This window comes from Benincasa hispida, chromosome 6 (genome assembly GCF_027475165.1).
Source record: "Benincasa hispida cultivar pf3 chromosome 6, pf3_genome.v1.1, whole genome shotgun sequence".
Classification (NCBI taxonomy): Eukaryota; Viridiplantae; Streptophyta; class Magnoliopsida; order Cucurbitales; family Cucurbitaceae; genus Benincasa; species Benincasa hispida.
This window is the reverse complement of record NC_143483.1, coordinates 18202125-18217602: the sequence shown is the minus strand read 5'-3', so window position 1 is coordinate 18217602 and position 15478 is coordinate 18202125. Positions and strand designations below refer to the sequence as shown.

Sequence of the window (15478 nt, the reverse complement as noted above, 5' to 3'; positions counted from 1 at the left end):
GTTTGATTACTTTGTATTGATTAACTTGTGAATTTTTAATATTTTTCTTTTAAGATTGTTATGATATTTGTTTTTGTTTAAAGTTTGTAATAAATATCATAGATATTTGATATTTAGCATTCAAATTTTATTAGATTTTAGTTATTAGTCATATGTTGTATAATAAATTTACATATTTTTCATTAAAAATAAAAATAAGTTATAACTCGACAACCCAACCCAACCCAACCTGAATTTTTAGAGTTGGATTGCATTGGGTTGGAAACTGTATTTGGGTCATTTGGGTTACCAATCCAACCAACCTGGATTGGTCCTTGGATTGGTCCAAAAAATACCCTCAACCTAACCCATGTAAACCGCTATCCTAAATTTTGTTGGGAAATCTATAGCTGGTTTTCATATTCCCCTTGTATGGGAGATGTATGGGATGCATAAAATAGCTCAACCCAAAGATCCTAATTATAGGGACTTAGAGAAAATTTGTGCCATAAATAAAATATTATATTTTTATGATCTAATATATTAAATTTTAAGTTAAAATATCATTTTGATTCATATACTTTCAATTGTTGAATCTTAGTGTTTATACTTCCAATAAAACTTAAATATGGTCTCTAATGTTAAATTATTGTTAAAAGCGAGATGAGTTGACAAAGAAAAATAACAAACAAATTCGAAGTAAGAAAATTAATAAACAAAACTCAACAAATTGGATTAAAAACCAAAGGGTCAAAATATTATATAGGGTTTCAAATTTAAACTAAAATTTGGGGACACATTGAAGAGGGATTTTGAAGCCAAAAGGGCTGACTACCAAATATTTCTTCATCGTCGTCCTTGTCGTTGAAGGTTAGTGCCATGGGTTTTAGACTAAAGGTTTTCGTTTGGGATTTTTTTTTTGTTCAATCGAAGGGTTCTGTTTAGTCAATATTGTTTTGAAAAGTTTTTTTTTCCTTCTTTTTTCTGCTATTTTCTGTTCAATAGAGATGGTTACAGAGGATTTTTTATGTTTTTTTTCCTATGTTGACCAAAATGAACTCCGGCTTCCCGAACTTAACATATTTGACTGAGAGGTTATTAATGATTTTTTCTGGTATTTTCATAAAATGTTTCAATCCTAAGGCAAAAGCATAGGAAAAAGAAGACAACTTTTAGGAGAAATTGTCAGAAATAACACATTTAAGTTTTCAACTTGCAAAACTAAAATACTTTTTGAAAACTCGTTAGAATAGGTTTTCTTGGTCTATCTTGCTCGAGATCTGCCATCGAGATTTTGTTAAAAAAAAAAACTTTTTTAACTTATTGATGGTTTTGGGCTTTCTCGGTACATCTAGCCAGAATTACACATCGAGATTTGCTAATTTTCAAAATTTTATGTAATCTTCTCAAATCTTTCCAATTTTTTTTTTTTAAAAAATCATCCTACCAAATATTACACAATTTGGAGGAATTTGAAAAGATAATCAGTAAATTATTTAGATAATCGGTAAATCAATTTAGAAATTCATGTAATTATATGGATCTCGATATTAATCCCACGCAAAATAACACAGAGATTCTATATATTTCGGCTTTCTCGGTGAAACTCGGACATAATCAACATCGAAATTCGATATATATGAGCTTTCTTAGTGGAATCTCGGGGAGGATTAACACCGAGATTCAATATATATATCTCAAATCTTACCCAATTTTTTGTTAAATTTGATCTTTCCCAAAATTTAAAAATGATAGTGCAATCATCTTGAATTAATTTGAAAAGTCTATTTTGATAATTGGAAAACCCATTTGAAACTATGGAAATTCGTACTATTGTGAAAACATAATTTATGCTCAAGGTTTAAGAAATTACTTAATAATTTGATATAATAGTTAGTAAAGATAAACAAATTTAGAGAAAATTTGAAAAGATATAAGACTTGGTATAATATTTGAGATTACATACAAAATTAGCAAATATCGACATGTAATTTGGCGAGATGTATCAAGAAGATCCAAAACAATCGATAAGTTAGAAAAAGTTATTTTTTTTAAACAAAATTTTGGTTGCCAATCTCGGGCAAAATAGACTGAGAAAAACTATTCTAACGAGTTTTCAAAAAATGTACTAATTTTGTAAGATGAAAACTTAAAAATGTTAGTTCTAACAATTTCCAAAATTTCAGGCGCAATGAATTTTTGTACTATTTTAAAGTTTTGTATTTCTTCATTATTACAATCAGAAGCTATTGTATATATTTATACAAGTGATGGCTTGAAAAACACTAGGCAAAGAATAAAGGACAGAGGGGACAAATCATATTGATACAAAGAGAGAGACGCTGCATGGCCTTCACTGAATGGCCACCTTAACAAGAAAAACAAATTCAACTATTGATACTGTTTGAGACATTTTCCAGAGGCTCTTGATTATAGAAACGAGGCATATCATCTAATACCTTCACATCCCCTCTCAAACGAGGTGGGAAACTTGGTTATCTCGAGTTTGGACCGTAAACAAGCAAATTGACAATGGGACAACGATTTTGTGTTATACAGTCAATAGAGGTATGGACAAGAGCTCGATACTCAGACTCTATACTAGACCGGGCTACAAAAAAAATTGGAAGACCATGAGATCAGGTTGTTGCCAATATAAGCACAATAAGCGGCAAAAGATTTTCGGTCATTAACATTAGAAGCCGAATCAAAATTTGAAAAATCTGAAATATTAAAATCATCAGAGAGAGAAATAGGCAATGTAGGTAATGTCTGACGGGGTGTATCGTTACGAATTTCCTATTTTTTTAAAATAAAAATAGTTAGAATTTAATGGAAATATCATGGATTTTTTAGCTTGATTTTTATGTAATACTATAACTCATTAGATTATTCATCAAAAAATTGATGGATTTAAGACATTCTTACAATTTTACCTATTTAATTGGACTATTAGTATAGAAAGCCAATATTGAAATTCAAACCTAAAGAGATTGTTTCAAAATGGAGCACTATTCTTGTTTAATATTAAATGACTCCATAATTTTCCTGTGTGAATACTCATAAATGCAATATCAATCCTCTTTAAATTATTGAGAAGGCTTTAGTTCCTGCACAAATTAAAAATTATAAATTAAAACAAAAAAAATCAACCATCTGCAAAATATATGCAACATCTTTGCACCTAAAACAGAACCACATTTAAGGTGAGTTTACACGTTTTTTCGTGCATAGACCGAAAACATCAATATGGGAGATGTTGTGAGAAAAAGAAAGCTCAAAACTAGTGAAAATTTCTATACCGTTCTTAAATCGCCTAAAACACTTATAAAAATGAGTTTAAATTGAATATTTAAAGTTTTCAAATTGTTGTGAGATGTTGCGAGATGACATAAGATTAAAAAAAAAATACTAGCTAAAAAACTAGCTAAAAATGTTCATACCCACCCTAAATCATGTAAAATATCTATAAAAATGATTCCAATTGAGAGATAAAAGACAGTAGCTAAAAAACTTCCTAAAATATGTATGTTCCTAAATTACTTAAAATAAGTGCATAATTGATTTGGGGTTGAACATTGTTGCAAGATGTTTGCGAGATAAAAATATTAACTAAAAAATACTCTCACCCTAAATCACTTAAAACCTACATATAAATGTGCCATAGTGAAAATGTGCCACAGTGAATTAGAAGGGGTGATTGCAAATTATTGTGTTGAAAGATATTTGTTAAATACTTGAAAGATAAAGAAACAACCCTAAATGTTGGCACATGTTTTTTGCAAAATAAAACTAAACAACAACCGTATTCACAAGAAGTTAAGTAAAATAATCCTAAATATTTCATTTTGACGGAAAATGGAAATATACAAATTGTAACGACCCGACTATCCAAGATCTCTAATAAGGGGTTGTTACAACTAAATATACATTTAAAACCTAGATATTTTGACCATAAAAATTCATTAAAACAATAAGGATAGTTTGTCCAAAATAAACTAGAAAATAAATAAATAAAAATTTCATTCGGTGTCCCCTAAAAATAATATTCATAAAGAAAACATTCAAAACATTAAAATTTGCTGTCTCACATTAAATTCTAGTTTTAGAACATTCAAATGACAAAAACATAGAATGAGTGGAAGCAATTTCTCTGTCCATATGACTCTGTCACGGGTTCCGTCTGTCACCCGCCAACCTGTTCCTGTCATTTCCTGAAAAACATAAAGGAAGAAATGATGAGTATAACAATACCCAGTAAGTGACCCGCTACTGGGCCCTCTAGGTTATTCGTTGGCTAGTTTATCTAGGCATCGGTGTACACCTATCATATCAATCCTAGTGATCCCGAAGGGGTCACATATCAATCATAGACATGAACTTGAAGGAACATGAATCAGTCATAGTATGTAACTTGAAAGTCCACAAATCAATCACATACATGAACCCAAAGGAACATGAATCAATTATAGTGTTTAACTCGAAAGTCCACAAATCAGTCATAGATATGAACCTAAAGGAACATGAATCAGTCATAGTGTGTAACTCGAAGGTCCACAAATTAGTCATAGACATGAACCCGAAAGAACATGAATCAGTCACAGTGTGTAGCCCGAAGGTCCATAAATCAGTCATAGACATGAGCCCGAAGGAACATGAATCAGTCATAGTGTATAATCCGAAGGTCTCCAAATCAGTCATGTGTACACCTTCCCAGATAACCTAGAATGGATCAGTTTTCATATGATTCATGTGTTATATTTTGCAGTCGTTCATCTTAGGGGTAAAATTTCATATAAGCTCAGTCTACGGTTCAGTCATCATGGGCAAAACAATCCAATCAAGTAAGTCAAATCATTAAGTTATGTAGTTCAATTAGTCATAAATTATCAGTCCAAACAGTCTAGAATAATCAGTCGACTCAGTCTGAACGGTCTGAAGAAACAGTCAAGCAATCTTAAGTAAACGTTTCTAGTAATCTCAAGCAACCAGTCCAAGTGATCTCAAGTAAGCAGTTCAGGTAATTCTTAAGCAAACAACCCAAGAGGTTGGGATACAACTGGTTTAAAGGCGAACCAGTAAAAGAACACTTACCTCAAGTTAAAACATAAAATTTAATCCAGCAAACCAGTGCTCTTCGTCCCAAGTAACGCCAAGAATCAACCTAACCCAAACAAAAACTCAATAGTTGAGATAAATTACATCCTTCCAAATATTTAATGAATTTAAAACACACTTTCCTCCAAATAAATTAATCCATTTTTTCCTTAAATTGAATTAAAATTCTGATTCTTTACTAATATCTTTTAAATTAATTATCTTGTCTCCCAAATTAAACTCTTAGTCCCAATTTATCAAAGTAACGTCCAAATATTTCAAGATAATATAATGAAAATTATCTGAAAAATTCGGGATGTTACATTCTTCCCTCACTTTCGTCCTTGAAAGTTTTAAATCAAAAAATATATATATATATATACTAAATCCTTACCTTGACCTTTTGTCCCCAACTACCTTCACTTAAATTACTCATTTTATCTATATATTTATTTTAAAAACCTATTTTCCCTTCTCCTTAAAAAACATAAATAAAAGGCTTTAAATTAAAATCCTATTTGGATTCTAATCCAACATATGTGCATAAATTCATATCTTCCCAAAATTTCAATTTCTCAAACTTCTAAATAATAATAATAATAATAATAATAATAAATAAATAAATAAATAATAAATAAATTCAAACTCCAAAATAATTTATCTAACTTCCCTTAAATTAAATCCTAATTTTAATATTTCAAATTAACACAATTGTGGCTCCAAAATTTTAAATCAAATAGTTCAATTATCACTTCCAATTAATTTAATTGTAGCTCCAAAATCTAAAGTTAAAAAGAAAGTTAAAACTCAATATTTTAAAGATAATTAATTCAAATCTAAATGAATTCACATTAACCAATATAAAATTTTCAATATCTCAATTTGTTTTCAGATTAAAAAAAAAATAATAAAAGAAAACTAAACTAAAAAATTTGAGACAATTGACCTAAAATTTCCTAAAACTTTGGGATGTTAGACAAATAAAATAAAAACCTCAAAAAATAACAATAAAAATCAGCCAACAACCTTATTCACAAGAAGAAGAGCAAAATAATCCTAACTCTTCCATTTTGAGGGACAATATATATATATATAAATAAAAATAAATAAACCCTCCAAAACGATATAACAAAAATAAGCAAAGAAGCAAAAGAATAAGCAAAGAATACTCTTAACAATAATCTAAAATTGTAGAAATCAAGGCTTTTCTAGTGAGGGCAATTATGACATTTCACATCAAATTTGTCCCATAACTTTTCTTTTAAAAAGTGATCCTAAAGTCCTTACCCTTTAAATTTTGTCCCATTTTTGGCAATTTCACCTTTTGTGTTGTTACTTGTTAGTGGCAATTTAATGGCAATAAATCAAGTTGATTTCGTGCATTTTACATTTTTATCTACACATTTAATTGTGGTGGTAAATGTAAATAAAAAGGGTTTACTTTAGCTTTAAAGTAGGTACGATGATTATGAATGCTAATAATTCTTATATTAATGTCATCTTTTCATCCCTCAGTACACTTTTCCCTTTCATTTTTAATTACCACGAAGGAGGTACTATGAGCATACTATACTCCCTTTATTGATTGCCACTCAACTCTTAAAGTGTTGACATGACATACACAATAAATAGAGATAAATATAAAACATTTTTCATATCCCTGTAATATTATAGTTTTTTTTTAAAGGAGAAAACATAAACAATAAACCACAAAACATGAAGAGAACTCAGTTGAATTTGTCCTCTCTAGACTTTGAATAACGACGTAGTGATCTAAGTTAAATATGAGGCGATTGGTGCACAATTTGGAACTAATTAAAAAGTCAAATACGTTGTTTTAGAGATCTTTCAATTTGGGACGAAATTTTCTTTTTTATATTAAAGAATAATTTGTATCTTCCTAAAATAAGTTTTGAAACCAAATATAATAATCGAAAACCACTTTTAAATATATACGAAAAGTACTCACTTTTGAAAGTTTAAAAAGAAAGGAAACATCAATATCATCGGTATAAAAAATTAACCATCACTCCCAAACATACATGCAGGTTGAGACATTGTAGATAATTAATATATTTCTATATATAGGGAAGGGTTTTGAGTGCAAACTCAATCAAGTAGTTTGGGTGGAGAACTTTTCATAGTGAAAGATGTGGAGACTTAAGTTGGGAAAGGGAGAAAATGAGGAATATTTATTAAGTACAAACAACTTCATTGGAAGGCAAACATGGGAATATGATCCTGATGCAGGCACACCTCAGGAACGAGCTCAAGTTGAAGCTGCACGTCAAAGTTTCTACCACAATCGAAATCATGTCCAATGTAATAGTGACTTGCTTTGGCGATTTCAGGTTTTGTTTCCAATAATATTACTTACCTTTAAATACTATTTTCATTCCTATACTTTTGATTTTACTTTATTTTGGTCTCTTTGTAATTTTAAAATGTTCACTCTTCGAAACGTTTATTTTGGAAACAAGTGTCGAACAATCGTTACGTGAAGCTTCAGAAAGTGCGATTGTGATAGTTGGTATATATATAGAAAAGAATAATGAATAGAAACAAAATAGATATTTAAACAGAATAATATAATTTATTTTGAAACAAGAAGCTGAAAGGAAAGAACTCTAGAATATAGACTATTTAAATTTAGGTGGTGCATAATTTTGATTATTTTGGAAGGGCGTAGTTTCTAAGAGAGAGAAATTTCAAACAAACAATTCCAAAAGTGGTTGTGGAAGAAGGAAATGAAAGTGGGAAGAAGGAAGTAATCATAAAGAAGGAAACCGTAAAGATTGCATTAAGAAGAGCTGCAACTTTCTTTGTAGCCTTACAAAGCGACCATGGCCATTGGCCTGCAGAAAATGGTGGCCTTTTGTTCACTTTACCTCCTCTAGTAAGTCTATTACATTTTAACTTTATTCATTTTGTAAATATGTGTATACTTTCTATGTAATAAATCTACCTTATTTGTCGTGAAAAGGTATTTGCGTTGTACATCACAGGACATCTTAATAAAATACTTTCAGAAGAGCATCAAAAGGAAATCCTTCGTTGGATATATTGTCATCAGGTGAAAACTAGGCTAATTTTTTAATTTTACTTCATTTCAAATTATGAAATATAAACATCTTACTTTGGAGTTATAAGATGAGAACAATAATGAAGCTTATGATCTTTTTGCATTGATATAATTGATATCTTTATCCATGAACATTAACCGTAACAGAATGAAGATGGCGGATGGGGATTAAACATTGTGGGAGAAAGTTGCATGTTATGCACCACTCTAAACTACACTGCGTTGCGTTTGCTTGGGGAAGGAGCTGACAAGGATGGCTGTAGTAGAGCTAGAAATTGGATTCTAGATCATGGAGGTGCTCTCTACACACCTTCTTGGGGAAAGATTTGGTTTGCGGTGAGTAGTAGTATTTAACTTCCACAAACAATCATAGCTTGGTCTAATTGTAAATAGGTCGGGTACATGATTTTGTTAAAGGGCTAAGAGGTCATGATCAAATATTGTAGGGTCAGACAGATTGTCTCATGAGATTAATTGAATTGCACATAAACTAGAATAAACACTTATAGATATAAAAAAAAATTAGTATTTAATTTCTACCTATTTATAAATTATTATTATTATTATTTTCTTCAGATTTCTATTAAATGGAGTAATTTGCATATGATCTATAGATTCTGGGGGTGTACGAATGGGAGGGAATAAACCCAATGCCACCAGAAGTTTGGATGTTTAGACCAGAAAAAGTAGGTATAAATCCTGGAGGTCTTTATTGCTATTGTCGATTGACATACCTTCCAATGTCCTACTTATATGGGAAGCGTTTCGTGGGACCTCTCACTCCTCTCATTTTACAACTACGACAAGAAATTTACATTCAATCTTATACCAACATCAAATGGAGTTCAACTCGACATTATTGTGCAAAGGTAATTCAATTGAATGTTTTGAATCTCTTATCCAGCACTTCAAACCACCAGGTACATGGGGATCTCGTTGTCAAGTCTACAAGTCGTAGCCTAGGGACAACGCTGATTTCTGTAATCTTAGTTATTCTCTCTAATAATAAATTGCTCTCTCCTTCTCCTCGTAGATACAACTAATACACTGTTAATGAGCTATGTAAATTTCTATGTCAATTCTCTTATGCTTACGTTTTTTTTTTCTTATCTTTATTTGTTAATTTCATGACAGTACTCATAATTGATCAACAAAGGAACTTTTAATTTATTCAATAATATGTTATATATGGGGCTTTCACAATGTGTTGATTGCACTTGTTTATATAGGAGGATAAATGCTTTGAACGTCCACTGATTCAAAAGTTAGCATGGGATGCTCTTCAATACTTTGGAGAACCTATTCTTAACAGTTGGGCATTTAAAAGAGTCAGAAATCGTGCAATCCAAATAACTAAGGAACATATTGATTATGAAGATCATTGTAGTCATTACATCACGCTTGGATGTGTGGAAAAGGTTTTACTCATAAGTTTAAAGTTGTTAGTTCATTACTGTAATTACTATTCTTCGTTTGATAATCATTTATAATTTGGTGTTTTATTTTTAAAAATTAAGTTTATAAACATTGATTCTACCATTAATTTCTCTGTACTGTTATTTATTTTGACGAGTGCAAAGGTAATTAATAAAATAAATATTAATTATATTGACATGATAGTGGGTTACTAAAACATGCAGCCATTATGCATGGTTGCTTGTTGGGCGGACAACCCTAATGGCGAAGCTTACAAGAAGCATCTTGCCAGAGTCAAAGATTATTTATGGATGGGTGAAGATGGAATGAAGATGCAAGTTAGTATTATTCCTTCATTTTTATTTTTGCTCACGTATCCATCATTTTAGTTTATTTTGATTTCGATAGTTTTATTTTTTTTAATCATCATTTTGATTCCTAATATACTTTCAATTTTAGTTGGTCATGGTCCTTGAACTTGTAAAATATTACAAAAATAGTATTCAAACTTTTTGTTTTTTTAAAAAAGAATGCTACAGGAACGATATCAATTGGATTATTATACTAATTGATATATTATATAAAAATTATTTGTAAATATTAGAAGTTTTTAAAATTTGTGTAATATTAGGTTCTATTTTGACTCATTTATATATTTCTCACATATAGAGTTTTGGAAGCCAATCTTGGGATGTTGCCTTTGCAATTCAAGCAATTCTTGCTACTAATCTTCACGATGAATTCTCAGACGCACTAAAAAAAGGGCATGATTTCATTAAAAAATCACAGGTATATATGGTGCTAATAATGAGAATGGTTAATTTAGAGAAATATTATGTTAATTTTATTTGTCTTTTTTTTTTTCTTTGTCTTATGATATATATAAAGATCAAGGAAAATCCTCATGGCGATTTCAAACGAATGTATCGTTACATATCAAAAGGAGGATGGACATTCTCAGATCAAGATCATGGAATGCAAATTTCTGATGGCACAACAGAAAATTTAATGGTAACATGTATAATTTTACAAATTGGTTAAATTACAAATTTGATCCTTAAAGTTCCATAACATCTCATAAATTTTACAAAAGCTAATTGGGATGGATAACACTTTTAGGGATAACAATCAAGTGTATGACAACATTTTTAAATAATTACAAATATAGCAAATTTTAACAGTGAGACTATCATCAATAGACTTCTATCAGCAATATAGTCTATCATTGATAGAGCTCTATTAGTGATATAATTTATCATAGACATACTCGTACGAACAATATGGTCTATCACTGATAGACTTTGAGCGTGAAGAGCTTGATCTAAATTTTACTATATTTGTAATTTTTTTACAATATGCTATATTTGCTAATACTTTGAGCTTAATTGTTATATTTGCGACTGTCCCTTTGATAAAACCCTCATAAGTAGTATTTATCGTAGAATCAGTTATTTAGAAAGAATTCATCAAATCATAGGGTAATTCCAATTATAAACTACTTTGACTAATTTCTATCTTTATTCGAACCATGATGACCAAATTTATAATTTAACCTTAAAAATCTAACTATTTGTTAATTGTTATTGTAAACAATGTTTCAGTGTTGTTTGATACTATCAACAATGTCTTCCGATATTGTGGGAGATCCTATGGAACCACAATGTTTTTTTGATGCTGTGAACTTACTTCTTTCCTTACAGGTAATTGTAATATTCAAAATATTTTTAACTATAGTTTTTTAAAATACTTCTGTATAGATATTTAAATTAACTATAATTTATATAAACAACCAAACCTTTTTTTTTTGTTAATTAAATAGGCAAAAAATGGTGGAATGGCGGCCTGGGAGCCTACTGGCATTTTACCTTCATGGTTGGAGGTAAATAATTAATTTGTGACCTATATACAATTTTTCTAAAAAATATATAAAATATTAAACATACGAAAAAAGGATTGTTAATTAACTTTTTTTATCCTTCATTTTTTAGCTACTAAATCCAGTGGAATTCTTCGAATACACAGTACTGGAGCTTGAGTATGTAATTCTTTTTTTTTTTTTTTTTTAATGTAAAAACTTCATATTAAAAAGAAGATTATGGGTCTATTTAGATTGCCAGTGAAAAATAGTGTTTTTAAATGAATTTACTATTATATTAAAAAAAATTATAAAGAATTGTTAGAATTAAAATATTCTTGTATTTGATTTCATTTCGTTAAAAAGTATTTTTATACCCAAGTTCTAAGTACAAAATGATTTTTGAAAATTTTACAAAAATGATTTTTTTTCCAAAATTAAATCCTTAAAAAGGCAGTCTAAATATACCCATTGTGGAATTCAATTTTATCCCTTCTTCATAAAATTATTGTTTGATGAATGAAATTGGTAAAAATAGATACGTAGAATGCACAGCATCAGCAATACAAGCTCTAGTGCTATTTAAGAAGCTGTTTCCAAGTCACAGGGAGAGAGAGATCAATAATTTTATAGAGAAAGCAACAAATTACATCAAACAAATTCAGAAAGAGGATGGATCATGGTATGGAAACTGGGGAATATGTCACATTTATGCTACATATTTTGCTATAAAAGGATTAGCAGCAGCTGGAAACACTTATGAAAATTGCTTTGCAATAACAAAAGCTGTGGAATTTCTACTTAAAATTCAATGTCCGGATGGTGGATGGGGAGAGAGCCATCTTTCCTGTATTAAAAAAATATATATTCCTCTTCCAGCCAATACTTCCAATCTAGTTCAAACTTCTTTTGCTTTAATGGCTTTGATCCATGCTCAACAGGTTTGTTATTTTGTTTTTTTTTTTTTGTGTTTTTTAATGAAATTATATTGTATTAAATATATGATTATTAATAATAAGCATGAGATTAATAATGATTACAGGCAAGGAGGGATCCAACTCCTCTCCACCATGCTGCTAAACTGCTAATTAACTCTCAGTTTGAAGATGGTGATTACCCTCAACAGGTGTGGTTAATTATTAATTAACATTATATTTTCAATACCCTAATTATTATTATTTTTATTTATTTAAAAAGATATATAAATATATATATATTTTTTTTATAATGGCAGGAAATAACCGGGGCTTTTATGAAGACTTGCATGCTTCATTATGCATTATACAGGAATGTATTTCCCCTATGGGCACTTGCAGAGTATTATAATTTGGTTTCATTGCCTTAACTCTCTACATACAAGAATTTTCGTACGTATATTGTGAATCTAGTGATGGAGAAACATTTTGGATTCTTATTTTACCAAATAAATAAAACTTTGCACTAAAGTAAGTTCTATATCTATCAATGATTAATTTATCATTGATAGTTAGTCAACTTTCCTGGACTTAGACTACTCTGGGAATATCAACCTCATGCTTCCTTATAGCATTTGTTTGAGATAGTAAGTGAACATCAATATTTGTAACATAGCTTTATAAATAAAACTTTATTTGAGATCCTATTTAAATAAAGGTGTGGGCAAGAGCTTGATACTCAGACTCTATACTAGATCGGGCTACGACAAATTTTTTTGTGATACACTCAGCAGAGGGGTGGACAATAACTCCAATGTCAACGCAATGGGAAAACCCATGTTGATCAGTGTTAAGCTGTGAAAGGCACTTGCTCGAAGTTGGATGTCCGCATGACACACATGGGGGCAAGCCAAAACGAAGGCAAGTCGCCAGGATCAATGCATAAGCGCAACTCCTCTGTCCGACGCAAGCCAAAACAAACGAGACAAGAGTTGAGTTGAATATGGAACGCAACCGAAGTTGGATGCCCGCATGACACACATGAAAGTAAGCCAAAACGAAGGGCGTAACCAGGTTCAACACCGCATTTGAATAAGCCATCGTAAAGTTTTGAAGTATTTTTGAATGAACACATTCTCAAAAGCTAAACACAAAAATTGCGGTGAATGAATAAAAGTTTTTTAGCAAAGGCTTGCCAGATCTAAACTTAGACAAGATCTTTTTGAAGAAGCAGCCAAAGTGGAGGAGAGCATTGCGATGATAGTCAAAGGTGTGTGTAAATTATATTCTGAGAAGTTGGTCATCGCAAAGGAAAGCATGAAGGTGACTTAGAATTTCTTAAGTATAACGCATGCTTGAGGACAAACATGATTTTAAGTTTGGGGGTTAGTGATGACATGCAGAAATGCATGTCATCTTAGGCCTTTTACTTAGAATTATGAAAGTTGTTAGGCAGAATATGCGTCAATCATGATAGGAATTCACAAGAAAAAGAGTTTGTGTCGATCAACCTGTTGAATCTCATCCAACCCGTTATTTTTCGTTATTATGCGTTCAAGTTCTATTTTTGTAGTTAAAACAAGAAATGCACGTAAACGTGGAAACCGGACCACCGCATAGACGACCACATGCGGAGAAACACTCCATCATAAAGGCAAATACATCGATCAACGCATGGATGTTGTGGTAATCAGCCGTATGCGTCCATCGCATGGGAGTTGCGCTCGTCAGGCAATTGCAGTCATTGTGTAGAGTTGCAGCATTAAACGAATGCGCTCATTGAATGATTGCGGCTGGGCAACAATGCAAACTAATAGATCAGTGCAAGGTACGTGGAATGAACGCATCAATGCATCTACCTCGAGAAAATCCAAAGCTGATAGTGACATTTCACCTACCACGTCGTTAGTGGCAGAGGATCAGAAAGGACTAACGAGCTGAACGTCAGACTTAAAGCAGTCCAATTAATGTTGTTGGCGACCCAAGCTCTATAAATAGAAGCCGATGAGTTGAAATTCAAGTTGTCTGGAGATTATCCCTCAATCTGGGGATTTTCCCCATGATCTAGACAAACTGCGTGAGAAGATGGATGAGAGTTCTTTACCTCCTTCATCCATTCTGAGTGACGACCGGAGCCTTCGATCGGAGCTAGATCTCGAGAGAGTCAGCTCTTCCGCCCATCCGTGCCACCACCGATAGCCTTGACGCATATCTGCTGGAAGCAAGTCTTTGCTTCCAGCCGGTCATTCTATTTCCCTTTTTTTTTCTTACATTGTATTGTATGACACTTTGTGCTTAGGGAATTAATACAATTTGTTTTCAATTCACTTCCCTGTTTCCTTCGACTCCATCTCCATCTTCTTGCTTAGCATCTTTACATTCATTGCAACACTCAGTGGGATTGCTTAGGTATCGCCTACTTAGTCATGTGGATTAGAGATATGAAGCATGTAGCAACCCACCGAGAGGTGTGCGTTGCGCGAGTGTGTGAGTAATCTTATTTTCTTGGAATGAAGTTGCTGCAACGCCTGTCTATAGGCTAACGCGTTACTTGTCTATGAGTAAATTCAGCAACAACCAACTGCCTGGAAGGGTAAGTGGTTGGTCGTATTAAGCAATGTATGCATTGTTCACTAGGAATAGTAATAATCATAGGTCAACATAGTTCATGCGGTTACCTTGTCCTATGAATGCTTCATTCATCATTTAGGCATACTTGGGAGAGTAGTCTAAAACACAAATCTAAGATTCGAGAGAGCGGATTGGAATGCATAGGCAAGAATGGGGATCTTAGAGATGAGCTCTGTTTGCTTCACACAACGTATGCACCCCACAGAATGGATTTGCATGCGTCCAGGAAGTAGGATAAGGGGTTATGCGGCAGCCATGCTCATGCGGCGAGAGCTAGTGAGCTGGTTATGGAGGTCTAGGCAGGCATAGGCTTCTCGGCAATATCGCAGATATACCGCATACGTTCTAGAGTTAGGTTCATGTGTGTGTAGCATGATTGCATGGCTTGCGCTGACTAAGGTTGCCCTTGCGGTCACTCTTAAGTGTTACAATGAGAACATCTCCGCATTTTATCTATTTTCCCATACATTTATTTCATGTCAAGATTTGTCATGTCTCTACCTT

At 31.7% G+C, this 15478-nt stretch overlaps 1 protein-coding gene across 1 annotated transcript; it reads left to right on the top strand.

Annotated features, from left to right (window-relative positions):
* The first annotated feature begins 7092 nt into the window (after positions 1-7092).
* LOC120079120 (beta-amyrin synthase-like) lies at positions 7093-13060 on the top strand. The gene is made up of 15 exons (XM_090315021.1): positions 7093-7427; positions 7766-7972; positions 8060-8149; positions 8306-8494; positions 8773-9027; positions 9388-9576; positions 9799-9912; positions 10244-10363; positions 10463-10585; positions 11176-11274; positions 11394-11453; positions 11563-11609; positions 11968-12370; positions 12472-12555; positions 12664-13060. Exons 1-15 carry the CDS (start codon positions 7227-7229, stop codon positions 12772-12774), a joined length of 2292 nt encoding a protein of 763 aa, XP_090171147.1. The 5' UTR covers positions 7093-7226; the 3' UTR covers positions 12775-13060.
* Positions 13061-15478: the final 2418 nt, after the last annotated feature.

Coding starts and splice junctions, on each gene's coding strand:
- LOC120079120 (XM_090315021.1), top strand. CDS start 7,227: ATGTGGAGACTTAAGTTGGGAAAGGGAGAAAATGAGGAATATTTATTA. Junction 9,913..10,243: donor AAGATGGAATGAAGATGCAA/GTTAGTATTATT, acceptor TCTCACATATAG/AGTTTTGGAAGCCAATCTTG. Junction 12,371..12,471: donor CTTTGATCCATGCTCAACAG/GTTTGTTATTTT, acceptor TAATGATTACAG/GCAAGGAGGGATCCAACTCC.